Source organism: Schistocerca americana, chromosome 11 (genome assembly GCF_021461395.2).
Source record: "Schistocerca americana isolate TAMUIC-IGC-003095 chromosome 11, iqSchAmer2.1, whole genome shotgun sequence".
NCBI lineage: Eukaryota > Metazoa > Arthropoda > Insecta > Orthoptera > Acrididae > Schistocerca > Schistocerca americana.
The window spans coordinates 181,106,001-181,123,435 of NC_060129.1; the positions used below are offsets into that span (position 1 = coordinate 181,106,001).

The 17,435-nt window shown below is 41.0% G+C and overlaps 1 protein-coding gene across 1 annotated transcript in view; it reads right to left on the minus strand.

The window, feature by feature from the left end:
* Positions 1 to 17,435, minus strand: part of LOC124553832 (probable cationic amino acid transporter) — a 673,643-nt gene that overhangs the window by 14,170 nt on the left and 642,038 nt on the right. The window contains exon 14 of the mRNA XM_047127822.1: positions 8,551 to 8,789. Coding sequence (XP_046983778.1) covers positions 8,551 to 8,789 — 239 coding nt within the window. The remainder of the gene's footprint in view (positions 1 to 8,550; positions 8,790 to 17,435) is intronic.

Below are 17,435 nucleotides of genomic sequence, written 5' to 3' on the forward strand. Positions count from 1 at the left end.
TTCAAGTTCTAAGGCCTCCGATTTTTTTTCTCCGGACTGGAAAGAGATAGAAACATGCGCACTGTTTTAAAATGAGGCCGCGTTCACTGTCAATACGTCCCATAGACGGCAGCACCGTACGGCAGATGGAATTTTACCGCCAGCGGCGAGAATGAGAACTGTTTTAAATACTTAAAATGACGACGTTTTCCTTACTCGAACAGCGTGCAATCATTCGTTTTCTGAATGTGCGTGGTGTGAAACCAATTGAAATTCATCAACAGTTGAAGGAGACGTGTGGTGACGGAGTTGTGGATGTGTCGAAAGTGCGTTCGTGGGTGCGACAGTTTAATGAAGGCAGAACATCATGTGACGACAAACTGAAACAACCTCGGGCTCGCACAAGCCGGTCTGACGACACGATCGAGAAAGTGGAGAGAATTGTTTCGGGGGATCGCCGAATGACTGTTGAACAGATCTCCTCCAGAGTTGGCATTTCTGTGGGTTCTGTGCACACAATCCTGCATGACGACCTGAAAATGCGAAAAGTGTCATCCAGGTGGGTGCCACGAATGCTGACGGACGACCACACGGCTGCCCGTGTGGCACGTTGCCGTGCAATGTTGACGCGCAACGACAGCACGAATGGGACTTTCTTTTCGTCGGTTGTGACAATGGATGAGACGTGGATGCCATTTTTCAATCCAGAAACAAAGCGCCAGTCAGCTCAATGGAAGCACACAGAATCACCGCCACCAAAAAAATTTCGGGTAACCGCCAGTGCTGAAAAAATGATGGTGTCCGTGTTCTGGGACAGAGAGGGCGTAATCCTTACCCATTGCATTCCAAAGGGCACTACGGTAACAGGTGCATCCTACGAAAATGTTTTGAAGAACGAATTCCTTCCTGCACTGCAACAAAAACGTCTGGGAAGGGCCGCGCGTGTGCTGTTTCACCGAGACAACGCACCCGCACATCGAGCTAACGTTACGCAACAGTTTCTTCGTGATAAAAACTTTGTAGTGATTCCTCATGCTCCCTACTCACCTGACCTGGCTCCTAGTGACTTTTGGCTTTTTCCAACAATGAAACACACTCTCCGTGGCCGCACATTCACCAGCCGTGCTGCTATTGCCTCAGCGATTTTCCAGTGGTCAAAAAAGACTCCTAAAGAAGCCTTCACCGCTGCCATGGAATCATGGCGTCAGCGTTGTGAAAAATGTGTACATCTGCAGGGCAATTACGTCGAGAAGTAACGCCAGTTTCATCGATTTCAGGTGAGTAGTTAATTAGAAAAAAAATCGGAGGCCTTAGAACTTGAATGCACCTCGTACTTTTAAATGAAAACATTTTAGTTTATGCTCTACCATGATTGTCAGTGATATTATGTGAAACTACAACTTTACTGTTACCAGTCACTGGTAAACAGTAAACTTTAGTTTCATTTGACAATTTTACATATTTTGGCTATCTTTAGGAGCAGAACAATTTGAAATATACATTAGAAGTATGTCGTTAATCATAGTAAAATGACTACATACACAAACGGATAAAGAAACAAAAATGAATACAAAATGTAACATGCCAAGAATAGTATCTCAGTGTGTGTGGCCCGTAATACAGTTCATCTGCATAAAACATTCTGACAGCCTTTGGTGGATGTAAAATGGCTTTAGCACTCAGAAATTACACCACAGCTGTGGATCCACACGTGAGACAAAGAATCTGAAAACTTCCAAGAGTGCACTGTATCTGGTAGAAAAGTAGTTCAATTTAGTTAGGTACAGATTCATCTTCTGCTAAGGTTTTTATACAATTGATTTATTGATAATTCACAGTCTAATGATAAAAAAAACGTAGTTCCTGTAGTATTTAATGTGCTGGTCAACTTATATGTTAACTAAAAAGTCTTACAATCTATTATTAATTTACAGTTATTGCCCAGTCTTTAACAAAATGAGGTTTTCAGTTTATTTCAATTGTGCATATTTCATAATATGTTTCGATTAATCACCTTTAGCAAACATAACTTTGAGGATTGGTTTTAAAGCTAGCAAATTGTTTTCCAGAAAAATGCCAATTTTATATTTCAGAAGAAAAAGTGTGTTAGTTTATATAAATTTATTGTGGAACTCTAGGTAAGAAACTTTACAGTTCACTATTCAGTTTTGGAGGGAATATCAGATTTAATGCGTTATCTGCAAATATTAAAATTAAATATTCTTTAAGAGACTATAGCATTGTTATAAAACTGTTTTTTACCAAATTACATAAATTACAACTGTTAGAGGAAAATATTTAGTTTTTTGTTGTTTACAAATGGATTGCAAGATATGGTGTAATTCGTAAGACAAATCTGTAAACTATGGTATATCAACATTGTTATGTATAAATTTTAGGTTAAAAAGAAAAAGCTAATTCATGATGACATATGTAATCATAATTTACATATAAAAAATTAATGAGCACCTTTCAAATTTGACATTAAAAGTGTAACTGTAGAAATCATGTATTATCTTGTAATTGCGACATTGTCTAACTGCATCCGAAGTTTTAAAATCTATGATTTATAAATGCTTCATCTGTAACAAATAGTAATGTAGACTATGTAGGCACCAACTTTGCCACAGCACAGATGAGTCTATAAGCAGAAGTCAGTGTTTGTCAGGCTGCAGTAGTTCAGTTGGTGAAAAAATTATGCTGATGGACTATCAATATTAGAAAATAAGGTTTGTATTCCAAAATAAAAACTCAAAGAAGATGTAACTTACCAAACGAAAGCGTTGGTATGTTGATAGAGACACTAACAAACACAAACACACACACAAAATTCAAGCTTTCGCAACCCATGGTTGCTTTATCAGGAAAGATTGCTTCATCAGGAAATAGGGAAGGAGAGGGAAAGACGAAAGTGTGCGGATGGATATGTGTGTGTGTGTGTGTGTGTGTGTGTGTGTGTGTGTGCGCGCGCGCGACTGTATACCTGTCACTTTTCCCCCCCTAAGGTAAGTCTTTCCGCTCCCGGGATTGGAATGACTCCTTACCCTCTCCCTTAAAACCCACATCCTTTCGTCTTTCCCCCTCCTTGCCTCTTTCCTGACGAAGCAACCGTGGGTTGCGAAAGCTTGAATTTTGTGTGTGTGTGTGTTTGTTAGTGTCTCTATCAACATACCAACGCTTTCGTTTGGTAAGTTACATCATCTTTGTTTTTAGATATATTTTTGCCACGTGGAATGTTTCCCTCTATTATATTCAAAATAAAAACTCAGTTAGATTTGAGAGTTTGCAGGTATGTAAAATCTATCTCTACTTCTCGTTCTCACACAGTTTTATAATAAGTACAATTAATTTGTGCATGTTGTGAAGGAACACACTATGTCAATATAGCAAGAAAGCCGTATGGCATTTTTTGATTGGCATATTTCTAATCTGAAAGGATATTCTACCTCCACACACAGTGGCACCTTTGGATGTGGTGTGTGTTATGTTTTAGTGTACTTGTTAAGTATTGATGATATTAATGGGTGTTTGGATAGTTTGGTGTCATGTTTGTGTTGTATGATGATGAAAGAAGGGACAACTTTAAATCTGGTTCTCCAACGGCACCAAGCGGGTCGCTGTGCATAAGGTCCTCATCCAGTGGATGGATTGTAGTCTACAGTGGCACATCAGTGCGCCTTGAGACACAACGTACAGATATTGGTAGTTTAATAAAAGACTTTCGTGCAAAGTCTCGCTATGAGGGACACCACTCCAATACTTGTTGGTCAAATACTGCTGGCAAAACTCCATGTTTAAAACCAACTACATCCAATTTCAGCATCGCTTCACAGGCATGCACTAGTGATGTGATAAGTATGGCTAAATCAGACTCTGGTTCCACATTCACCACACAAATGCAATGGCAGAAGTACCTCAGTGCTGGTTTGTGGGTCCAAGTGCTGGCAACTGGTTCCTCTTCGGATGAGGGAGTATGGCGGTCATACCCTTTGCCAATGCATCTTTTCAGTGAGTTTCTCAGATGGTGTGAGTGGCACAACATACGAGGGTGAGTCAAATGAAAACCTTAAATTTGTAATGACAAATCGAAATTTTGCGCCGTTATCCTGTAAGCTGGTAAGCGTGCTACAAACAGCGTGCAGAATGGCCTGTAGGTGGCAGCACAGTGCAGATGCACACATACCGTCGCAGTATCGGTATAAAGATGGCCGCCCCACTTGCGGCTTGCACCAGGGAAGAACAGCGTTCTGTTATTCGGTTTTTGCATAGTGAAGGTGTGAAAACCACTGAAATTCATAGACGAATGAAGGTTCAGTACGGTGATGCATGTTTGTCACAGCAGCAAGTCTGCGAATTGAGTAGCAAGTTCGAAAATGGTGTGACTTCAGTGGAAGATGCTCCTTGTCCAGGTCAGGCACAACGAGTTGTGACTCCACAGAACATTGCAGCAGTTGAAGCCATAGTGAAGGAAAACCGCCGAGTGACACTGAATGACATTGCAGCATGTTTACAGATTAGTCACGGGTCAGCACACCACATTGTGCACAATGTGTGCTCCAGTTTCACAACGTGTCTGCAAGATGGGTGCCACGGCAGCTGCCTCCTGAAATGAGAGAACGACATGTCGATGCTCGTGAAGAACTTCTTCGGCGCTTTGAACGAGAAGGTGACGGCTTCCTTGCAAGAATTGTTACTGGGGACGAAGCTTGGGTACACCTCCACCAACTGGAAAAGAAGAGAGCGAGCAAAGAATGGTGCCATTCCTCATCACCAAAATCAAAGAAGTTTCGAACAGAACCATCAGCAGGGAAGGTCACGCTGACTCTCTTTTGGGACGAAAAAGGCGTCATTTTGGAGCATTACGTGCCTAGAGGGACCACTGTGACCAGTGCATCGTACACAGCTCTCCTAAAAAATCATCTGCGGCCTGCAATCAGATCAAAGCGACGTGGATTGCTGTCAGTGGGTGTCCTTTTGCAACATGACAATGCAAGGTCCCACACTGCCCGTACAACAGTTGCAACAATCACAGACCTGCATTTTGAGTGTCTTCCTCGTCCACCATACTCACCAGACCCAGCCCCAAGTGATTTCCAAATGTTTGGACCACTCAAAGACACAATGGGAGGAAAGAAGTTCCGTTCTGATGAAGAGGTACGCCACGCGGTGCACGAGTGGTTGCACGGACTACTAAAATAAATTTTTTTCTAAAGGAATTTATGCACTTTGTAAGTGCTGGAGGACTTGCATTGAGCATGGGGGAGATTATGTTGAAAAGTGATACAGCTTTGTACCACTTCTGCACAATAAATAATATTTAAAAAAATATTTAAGGTTTTCATTTGACTCACCCTCGTATCAAGCGCTGGTTGGAGGTCATGTAGTTGAGTCGTGCAGCATTAGTGCAAGTGAAAAATAAACTACAAATATTTCATTAAACACAGACTTGAGATACTGGATGGATTAAACAAAAGGTTTCGAATGCTAGGCATCTTTTTTGATTTAACTAAGGTGTTTGACTGTGTTGATCACAAAATGTTGCTCCAGAAGTTTGGACCATTGTGGAGTACGGGGAGTAGCTCACAGTTGGTTCACCTCTTACTTTAACAACAGACAGCAAACGGTCATTGTCCACAGTGTTGAGAATAGCTGTGATATGGGTTCTGAGCAGGGCATGGTCAAATGGGGGGTGTCCCCGGAATCAGTGCTGGGGCCACTCCTGTTCCTTATTTGCATAAATGATATGCCTTCTATTATTACAGGTGATTCTAAAATATTTCTGTCAGCTGACGACACTAGTTTTGTTGTAAAGGATGTTGTTTGAAACATTGGCACTGTTACAAATAGAACAGTTCATGATATAAGTTCATGGCTTGTAGAAAATAAACTAAGGCTAAATCACAGTAAGATTCAGTTTTTGCAGTTTCTTTCACGGAATTCAACAAAACCTGACATTTTAATTTCACAGAATGGGCATATGATTAGTGAAACAGAGCAGTTGAAATTTCTAGGTATTCAGATAGATACTAAACTGTCATCAAAAGCCCATACTCAGGATCTTGTTCAAAGACTTAAGGCTGCCATTTTTACTACTCAAACGGTATCTGAAGTAAGTGATAGTTTGACATGAAAAGTAGTCTACTTTGCTTATTTTCATTGGCTTATGATGTATGGTATTATATTTTGGGGTATCTCTTCCCACTCTGAAAGAATATTTTTTGCTCAGAAATGTTTGGTTTAGGCAACAAGTGGAATAAGTTCGCGAATCTCTTGTTGACCCCTGTTCATTAGTCTGGATAATCTGACATTCGCCTCACAATATATATTCTTTACTGTCATTTCTTTCAACAGTATCAGTTTATTCCCAAAAATTAGCAACTTTCACACAGTTAATACTAAGCAGAAACCCAATCTGTATTTGGATCACATTTCCTTGAATCTTGTGCAGAAAGGTGTGCAGTATACTGCTGCATCCTTTTTCAATAAGCTACCACTTGAATTCAAAGATCTTAGCAGTAATCTACATGCTTTCAAATCGAAACTGAAGAGTTCCCTCATGGGTCACACCTTCTATTCTGTGGAGGAGTTAAGCTGATTCCTGTGTTACATTGTTGATTGCATCTACATGAACTGATGGCTTGTCTTTTTTCGGGTTCATAAACATTTTCTTTTATTTGTTACTTTTTTGTTGTAATTTAATGTACTCGTATGTTCCATGACCTTGAAGAGTTGCTCCTCCAATTGGTCCTACAGAAGAAGACACATAAAATAAAATAAAATATAGATAAATGTGGATAATTTTGCCATTCTTTCTGAAAACCTAACAAATGCTGGAATACAAATCAATTTCTTAGAAGAAATAGCCAACAAAGTAGGTTTAACAATATCTGTAGAAAAAACAAAATTTATGACAAATATAAAAAATGCTCCGGAATCCCTAGCAACGGATATTGGCCAGATAAAGAGGGTAAACAAATTTAAATATCTGGGAGAAATAATCCAAGAAAATGGATTAGAAAAATTCGCTATAGAAGCAAGAGTACATAAAATGGAGAGAGCTTATGGAATAACTAGGAATGTCTACAACAAAAGATGTCTGTCTAAAATTTGAAGATACCGCACTACAACGCAGTAGTAAAATCAGAATGCCTTTATGCAAGTGAATGTTTATTACTGAACTACAAAATGGTTCAAATGCTTCTGGGCAGTCCCCTAGAACTTAGAACTACTTAAACATAACTAACCTAAGGACATCACACACATCCATGCCCGAGGCAGGATTTGAACCTGCGACCATAGCGGTCGCGCGGTTCCAGACCGTAATGCCTAGAACCGCTCGGCCACACTGTTACTGAACTACAAATTACACAACTTGAAGTCCTAGAGAGAAAAATCATTCAAAAAAATACTTGGGCCACCAAAAAATACAGAGGTATGGAAATTAAGAAGCAATGAAGAAGTTTATCGCAACATAGAAAACATAAATGAAACACTATGAAAGAGGTGACTACTATTTTTTGGAAATTTATACAGAATGAACAGCGACAGGTTAACCAAAGAGATTTCTAAATAGCTTTGGGACAAGCCAACAGTAGCCTGGATTCAAGAAGTTAGAAAAGATTAGGAAAGAAACAACATAAGTGAAAAAGATGCATCAGAAACAGAGAGTTTCAAGAGGAAAGTGTTAAAATTGGAAGGATTCCAAGGCAAGAGGCAGAAGAAGACAGGGTCAAAATGGTCCGAGGAGAGAAAAATGATATATAGTGAAAATATGAAGGAATACTGGAGGAAAAAGAAAGAACAACAAAGAAGGAAGCACTGAAATTGGTGTGTGGTCCTTAGATGACCCAAATGAAGAAAGAAGAAGAAAATACAGATAAATACTACCCCCATACTAACTCCTGTTGTAATTGGAGAAATTCACAATAGAAGTTCCGATATTACTTATATGGACATATCTACATATAACGTGATTTTTTAGTAAAAGTAACAGCCAAACGCGGAAAAATTGTCATTTAAAAATACTACCTGACTGAGTTCCGTGCAAGAATCTATATGGATATTAGAGATTGTAATGATTTACCAATTGAGTTGCAGATGACCATGTCGGTACCTCTCCACATATTTCAACAAAGGGTATAAGAGTTACCTACTATTAATCATTTCAAACAAAACGGTAACACTCAGAAAAAAAGTAAGGCATTAAATAAATGTCTAATAAATTGACTGTAAATGCGATCACAAAAGTAAATTGCAACAGCAAAACCAGCTGTGGAGATAGTACCGACAAATGATAGAAATCTTGAGTGAAGACCGACTTTCGGCTAAGCAATTCGAGTCTTGCTCTAGCACAGCACTACTGTTCAGTCTGTAGAAATGTCCTCGTCAAAGGGTCAGATTTACCAAAATGAGCCACTGGGCTGCAAAATCAAATTCACCGACCGAAGTCCGCGGGGAGACGTCGTGCCAATACATCTATTCAGTGAATGTGGAATCAGAATCTGGCACTCACCCACTGCCGAACTCAGTTTGTGCCAGGTCCTGAGTAAAGCTGGCGACGGGAAAGAGTACCTGTTCTGGGGCTTCCTCGAGATGGCGAGCAGCACGCCGATGATGGCGAGCACGGTGATGGAGAGGGCCGCAGCCAGCCAGGAGCCTCCGCTGCCCCCGGAGGCGGCCACCGTGATGTCCAAGATCAGGATGAGCACGTACAGCACGCCCACCATCTTCATCACGAACATGCCCGACTCCTCGGTGGCCGGGCCCGTATCCACCCAGGGGAAGATGGCCGGGCACAGGTACGTCGCTGCCTGTCGTGGACGAGTGGACAGTGTAGCGCCGGCTTCTTACACTACCAAATAACTTTTCTGTCAAAACTAAACTAAACTCCTTCCGAACAAGCCACGAAGGCCCGACGGTACCGAACGGCTGCCGTGTCATCCTCAGACCGTAGGCACCACTGGATTCGGATACGGAGGGGAACACCGTCAGCACACCGCTCTCCCGGCCGTATGTCAGTTTCCGAGACTGGAGCCGCTACTTCTCAGTCGAGTAGCTCCTCAGTTTGCCTCACGAGGGCTGTGTGCACCCCGCTTTCCAACAGCCCTCGGCATACCGGACAGTCACCCGTCCGAGGGCTAGCCCGGCCTAAAAGCGCTTAACTTCGGTGACCAGGACGGGAACTGGTGTTACCACTGTGGCAAGGCTGTTGGCAATTTTTCTGTTAGAAAGTATAAATAATATAGTTCTTCTAGAATTCCTGAGTGTTCGTCTGATTCACGTCGTAAGTTCTCCACAATATTTCACCAAAAAGAATTGTTGCTATTCTTGTGGTTCCTAATGACTGCTGCTCTGCTCCGATTGGTATCCTATACAGGGTGCTACAAAAAGGTATGGCCAAACTTTCAGGAAACATTCCTCACACACAAATAAACAAAATATGTTATGTGGACATGTGACCGGAAACGCTTAATTTCCATGTTAGAGCTCATTTTAGTTTCGGCAGTATGTACTGTACTTCCTCGATTCACCACCAGTTGGCCCAATTGAAGGAAGGTAATGTTGACTTCGGTGCTTGTGTTGACATGAGACTCAATGCTCTACAGTACTAGCATCAAGCACATCAGTACGTGATGTTTTGATTGGGCCTCATGTTCTTCCCCCTATGCTCAATGGAGCACATTATCATGATTTCATACGGGATACTCTACCTGTGCTGCCAGAACATGTGCCTTTACTAGTATGGAACAACATGTGGTTCATGCACGACGGAGCTCCTGCACATTTCAGTCGAAGTGTTCGTACGCTTCTCAACAACAGATTCGGTGACTGACGGATTGGTAGAGGCGGACCAATTCCGTGGCTTCCACGCTCTCCTGACCTCAACCCTCTCGACTTTCATTTATGGGGGCATTTGAAAGCTCTCGTCTACGCAATCCCGGTACCAAATGTAGGGACACTTCGTGCTCGTATTGTGGACGGCTGTGATACAATACGCCATTCTCCAGGGCTGCATCAGCGCATCAGGGATTCCGTGCGACGGAGGGTGGATGCACGTATCCTCGCTAACGGAGGACATTTTGAACATTTCCTGTAACAAAGTGTCTGAAGTCACGCTGGTACGTTCTGTTGCTGTGTGTTTCCATTCCACGATTAATGTGATTTGAAGAGAAGTAATAAAATGAGCTCTAACATGGAAAGTAAGCGTTTCCGGACACATGTCCACATAACATATTTTCTTTCTTTGTGTGTGAGGAATGTTTCCTGAAAGTTTGGCCGTACCTTTTTGTAACACCCTGTATACGGTGGTTGTTACCCCCTCTACTATTCTGCTCCTGTTGCTGTACTCATTTCTTTGGAATGTTGTCTCCAACAGCTTCAGGTCAGATGGGAGGGTGACTCGATTGTGGAGGGTTCGTGCCCTGTGAACGAGCGTACATGAAAGAGCTTCAGATCCCACAACTCTCAGAATTAAGGTCTCTTATGCACACTTCTTCACATTGCATGAACTATCTGCAAGCAAGACAGTGTTTCAACTGAGCTGAGACAACTGGAGACAACACTACGAAGGAACGGATAGAGGTAACAAGCAAGTAAGGTGTATGTTCAGACAGGTTGTTGTTTGACAACAACATGAAGAGAAAGATGAGCACAAATAACTTGCATGCATCCCATTTGTAATTCCTCCATAAAAGCCAGCAGAATATTGGATCAACAAATTGTCAAATGTGTACTTCTCCCATCCCCTAAGACCTTAACACTACTAGTAAAGGAGGATCCAGCCCTTCACAAACCAGCGGTCTAGAAAATCCCCCACCAGTGCAGCATAGCATACAGACTGGATAACGTACACATAATACAAGAGAGGTACCATGACATAGATGCCACACTGAATTACACCACCAAGTCAGCCACGGCCGACAATGGTATTACTATAAATTACAATGAAACAAAGATACTTAGGCAATCTTCCTCATTCTCACATTGCATGATTAGAGGCCATTTAAATTAAGGTCCAAGATGGTCTAAGTAAAACAAATGAAAAAATTAAAGACATTAGTTGGCAGTGGTGACTGATTTATATCAATGGGGAAAGTAGAAAATTTATGGTGTACTGCGATTGGATCCCGAGTCTCCTGCTTACTGGGCACATGCAGTAAGCTCTATGCCATCCAGACACAGTGGTCAGCACAACTGCATGGACTACCCAGCACACATCCTGTCAGACCCAAATTCTCAACTTATCCACACACTACTGATGTAGCTCCCCTTGCTCATTATCCTCACTACTCGTAGCATTTTGCCATTTCCCATAAGAGTTTGAGCTTGCTATGCATCTGCACTGAAGTGATCACTGGCCGTCATCACTTTAATTATATATATGTAGTGTCTGTTCTATTGGACACCACATACACTGGGTGGCCCTAACTATGAGGGTTGGAACTTTAACAGTGGCAACTAGTTATTTATAGCTCGTACAAAACGGATAAGTGTTTCAAAGTTTTACTGACCTTCAAAGTAGTAGCCAGCGTTGTGTATAATCCGTTGCCAGTGATGTGGAAGTCGTAGAATACTCTTAGCAGTGCCAGTTGTGTTGACAGTTCGAGCAGGGCGGTCTATTGCCCGACAAATTTGTAGTGTTCTGAAGCAAATGCCGTGAAGTGTTTCCTTCAGAAATTGAGTTGAACTCACGGGGATTTAAGTCATGGGAGTGCAGTAGGTGGTATAGCACTTAGCAGCCCCATCAGTCAGACAAATCAGTAACAGCTTGCACTGTACGTGCTTGAGCATTGTCCTGCAAAATGATGGTCAGGTCCTGCAGAAAGTGTCCTCACCTCTGTCTCTATGCTGTTCAATTTTGGAACACAACCTACGACCAGCTTAGAGACAGAAGTGATGACACTTTCTGCAGGACCTGACCATCATTTTGCAGGACAATGCTCAAGCACGTACAGTGCAAGCTGTTACTGATTTGTTTGCCTGATGGGGCTGCTAAGTGCTATACTGCCTACTGCACTCCCTTGACTTAAGCCCTCCTGAGTTCAACTCGATTTCTAAACTGAAGGAAACACTTCACGGCATTCAATTCAGAAGTGCTACAAATTTGTCAGGTAATAGACCACGCCACTCTAACTGTCAACACAACTGGCACTGCTAAGAGTATCCTACGACTTCCACATTGCTGGCAACGGGTTATACACAATGCTGGTGACTACTTTGAAGGTCAGTAAAAGTTTGAAACATGGATCTATTTTGTACGAGCTGTAAATAAATAGTTGCCACTATTTAAGTTCCAACCCTCATATATGACAAAAATGTAAAGGCTGGTAGGGAGGACATAGATAAGCAGGTTTCATATAGGAATGTGTGTGCAGTAGTGACACATTACAGCGCTACAGTAGTAGGTGTACAGTAGTATGAATCAGAGGAAACTGAAAAGACATGTAAAGACGAATGAAATCAGAAATTTATTAATAGTTTACAAGAGGCACTTGGAAGAGTGACCACTGACAGAGATACACAATTCACAGCAACGGCACATTTATCAGCGAACATTAGAAAAGACATCAGGCATGTCGATAATCTGTCCAGCAGCAACAGACACGTGGGCAACGAGATATTCTTCAGGTGTGATAGGGCTCTTGTACACCAAGCTTTTCATATGACACAACAAGAAAAAGTCCACAGAGGTTAAATCAGGAGAATGTGGGGGCCAGGGAAGTGGACTGCCCCATCCTATTCACTGCTGGCCGTAGGCAGCATCCAGGTGATTCCTGACGTTTCAACTGAAGTGAGCTGGGGCTCCATCCTGCTGGAACTATATTCATCCACGGACAGCTAGAGGAACATTGTCCAGAAGTACAGGTAAGATCTCCTGTAAGCAGATGATGTATGTGTCACTAGGTAGAATGTATGGTCCTACTAAGTTAGTATGCACAATGCCTGCCCAAACATTAATGGAAAAACCTTTGCATCATCCAATACAGGTTTTCTGTGTGAGGATGAATTGTCACTTCCCAGTCCACCACAGCCACCAGATCTCAATACTACCAAGTCTTTGTCGGCTACTTTGGAGAGAAGGGTGTGTGATCACTATCCACTTCCATCATCATTACCTGAATTTGCCACTAATTTTCAGGAAGAATGGTATAAGATTACCTCGAAAACCACACAGGACCTGTTTTTGTCCATTCTAAGGTGACTTGAAGCAATTTCAAATGCTAGCAGTTTTCCTCCATTGTATTATGCATGGTAATGTGTTGCGCATAAAATAAAATAACATTAAAAAATTTTTGTGCACAAAAAGGATAGAAGAGGTTCGGCATGTGGATAATACTGATACTGAATATTGATATTCACAATATACATAAATGACCATGTGGATGACATCGGAAGTTCACTGAGGCTTTTTGCGGATGATGCTGTGGTGTATAGAGAGGTTGTAACAATAGAAAATTGTACTGAAATGCAGGAGGATCTGCAGCGAATTGACGCATGGTGCAGGGAATGGCTATTGAATCTCAATGTAGACAAGTGTAATGTGCTGCGAATACATAGAAAGAAAGATCCCTTATCATTTAGCTACAATATAGCAGGTCAGCAACTGGAAGCAGTTAATTCCATAAATTATCTGGGAGTACGCATTAGGAGTGATTTAAAATGGAATGATCATATAAAGTTGATCATCGGTAAAGCAGATGCCAGACTGAGATTCATTGGAACAATCCTAAGGAAATGCAATCAGAAAACAAAGGAAGTAGGTTACAGTAAGCTTGTTCGCACACTGCTTGAATACTGCTCAGCAGTGTGGGATCCGTACCAGATACGGTTGATAGAAGAGATGGAGAGGATCCAACGGAGAGCGGCACGCTTCGTTACAGGATCATTTAGTAATCGCGAAAGCGTTACGGAGATGATAGATAAACTCCAGTGGAAGACTCTGCAGGAGAGACGCTCAGTAGCTCGGTACGGGCTTTTGTTAAAGTTTAGAGAACATACCTTCACCGAAGAGTCAAACAGTATATTGCTCCCTCCTACGTATATCTCGCGAAGAGACCATGAGGATAAAATCAGAGAGATTAGAGCCCACACAGAAGCATACCGACAATGCTTCTTTCCATGAACAATACGAGACTGGAATAGAAGGGGGAACCGAAAGAGGTACTCACGGTGCCCTCCGCCACACACCGTCAGGTGGCTTGTGGATGTAGCTGTAGATGTAGACAGAGGCATCCTTCGGAAAATGGAAGACTACAGTACATTTGAATTTACGCAAACACTTATCTGCAAGAAACAACCATTCCCCATGAACTCCACAGAATTTGACTACACATCAAAACTAGGCTCCCACCAGCTGTTGTAAGGAAACTCTAAAACAAAAACAACTGAGGAAATGCAAAATCCAGACATAATAATGGCAATGGAACAAAATAGCAATCACAATCATTTGGCTGTTTCGAGATGAACGGAGACCAATAAAAGTATAGGGTTGTGTTTTTCCACAAGTTTAATGAACACAACAGATACACATAATAAAGATTTTACTCATCAATAATATATTCTCATTCACTATTTACACTGCCAATGCTGGGGTGACTTTTTGTTCCCGGGACTAAAGAAACCATGTGGTTTTGTGACAAATAACCCATCCAGCCATGTCAAGACAGCATTTTCTTCAGAAAAGAAGTTCCTTGAAGATTGTTCGATACAGAGCAGAAAAGGGCGCGAGATCAGGTTAGCAAAGTGGGTGCCGAATTACTTCCCAACCCGACTCCTGTATGGTGTTTTTTTATCAGTTTAGCTCTTTTCCTCAACTTCATCAATGAGCTGCCATTCTGTATAACACAAAAAAGCATACTGCACACAGTTTGCTGGTGACACAACCCTTATGATTGACAAAACACCCAACTGCAGTCTTGAGAACACTGCAGCCACTTTATTCAAAGAAGCTCTAGACTGGTTCCCTTCAAATGCGAACAAAACTCAATTCACTCAGTTTCAAACAGCAAATAAAAAACAGGAAAATACTGAAGTAAAATGTGGTGACAAAGAAATACTGAGGGCTGTCTTCCAGATTCCTGGGACTACTCATAAAAAACAATCTAAACTGGCCAGTTCACATCAACGACCTACGTAAAAGACTGAAATCAGCAGCATTTGCCATTCGCTTAATTTCATCTGGTTATGACTTCAAAACAATTAAAGCTGCATACCTAGGATATTCCTATTCACTTATAACATAAGCAGTGTGCGATTTGCAGGGGGGGGGATTTCCCCCCCTCTGCATCAGACCATCCCCTCCTCTGGTTTTAGTTTATGCATCCCAACCTGGGATATTTATTTCCCATGCACTGGAGTAAAACTTTACATATAATTTAAATTTGTGGAGCCGAACACTGAAGATTTTTGATAAGTCTTGCTATTAATACTATTAATATGTTTCAGTTTTCTATCATCAGAATAAGTACAGCTTTTCACAAATGTGCCTCTACTTTTTGAATTCCCCTCGTATACCTGTATGTAGATGATTTTGTAAATAAGCTTTACCTATAATGTACTTTTAAAGATGTAACAAGGGATGGCTTTTCTGATAGTGCATACGCGTGAATAGTGAGTTTCGGCATTAACATCTATTTATAAATAACTGTTTAACCATGGGTAACGCCATGGTCCAAGCTAGTAACATATGTAATTATAATAACCCCCTAAGACATCCCTCCCCCCCCCCCCCCCCACTGGTAAAAGCACAAATCGTACCCTGGACATAAGGCATCATATTTTGGGGTAGCCAGTCTCAAGCAAGCAAAGTTTTCATTGCACAGAAAAGAGTCATTAGAATTACAGCTAGAGTGCATCCCAGATGCTCTTGCAGAAACTTATTCAAACAGCTCAGGATCCTCATCAAGCCATCTCAGTACATTTTTTTACTATTGCACTTTGTGAACAATAATCATACAATTTACAAAACAAATAGTGAATATAATGATCATTATACAAGAAGTAGGCCAAATATGATCTTCACAAAGACATAAAAAAATCTCAGCATGGCACAAGGAGTACATAATTCAAGCACAAAAGTATACAATAAACAATCATTTCATGTTAAATCAATCACTGGGGATATGTCTAAATTCAAATAACAGCTGAAACTTTATCTTTGAATAGTTCTTTCTGTTCTTTACAGGGACTTTTTGATAGCATGTAACAATTGGCGCAATGTGTTTCATTTTAAGCATTCCTATAAGAACAGACTATGTAGCACTAGCATATCAACCGATGACAGAATGCTTTTATATGAGTATTAGAATGTTAGACTTACAATTTATTTGTGCAATCATTATTACTACTATAATCAGTGTGCTTAAACATTTGAACCCCATGTATCTGTTTATATATGATTTAGTTTGTAAGCCTCGTGGCCATTTAGATATGATTATTACTGTGTTTCCACAGAAACTGAAAATTTCTAAAGTCTTTCCACGGTTGGAAAAGGGTGATAAGCTTAAAATAAAAAACTACAGATCTGTCTCACTTCTCCCAACTTTCTCTAAGGTTTTAGAGATACTAATGAAATATAGAGTCACACGTTATCTTAATATCCACAATCTGATAAACAGTTATCAGCATGGATTTCAAGCTGGGGGAAGTACCAAAACAGCTGTACTGGAATACACAAAAGAAATAATCACTAAATTGGAAGAGGGAAAAAGTGTAGTTGGGATAAATCTAGATTTGTCAAAAGCCTTTGACACTGTTGACCACAGCATACCTTTGGAAAAGCTTGAAGCTATAGGTATCAGAGGACCGGTAAAAAAGTGGTTTGAGTCTTATCTGGAAAAGAGGATGCAGGTGGTTGAAATTACAGCACCGAATATTAATCGAAAAATTAAAATAAGATCAGATCCAAGGGAGGTCAAGTAGGTGTACCCCAAGGAAGTGTATTAGGCCCCTTGCTGTTCCTCATTTACATTAATGATATTCAGGTGTCAGAGAGAAAAGCTAGAATCATGTTATTTGCTGATGATATTAGTTTAATAGTTAGTGATATGAAGCAGTCATTGCACAGTACTACAAGATATACAAAAATAGTTTAGTGTTAACAAGCTAACACTGAATGCAAAGAAAAAAAACCTAATTATGTGCAATATGGAAAAATAAGTGAACATGACATCCTAAATCCCACCATGGAGGGCAAACAGCTTGAAAGAGTACAGTGTGCAAAATTCCTGGGTATGCACATTGATGAGAAGATTAACTGGAATGACCATGTGGTGAGCTTAGCACTAAAACTAAATTCAGCATGTTTTGTACTTAGAATAATTTCAAGAGTTTGTAGTAATGACTGTACCAGATTAGTATATTTTGGCTATTTTCAGTCCATTGTATCCAATGGGATAGTATTCTGGGGAAAAACAAATTGTCGTCTAAATGAGATTTTCAAATTACAAAAACGCGCT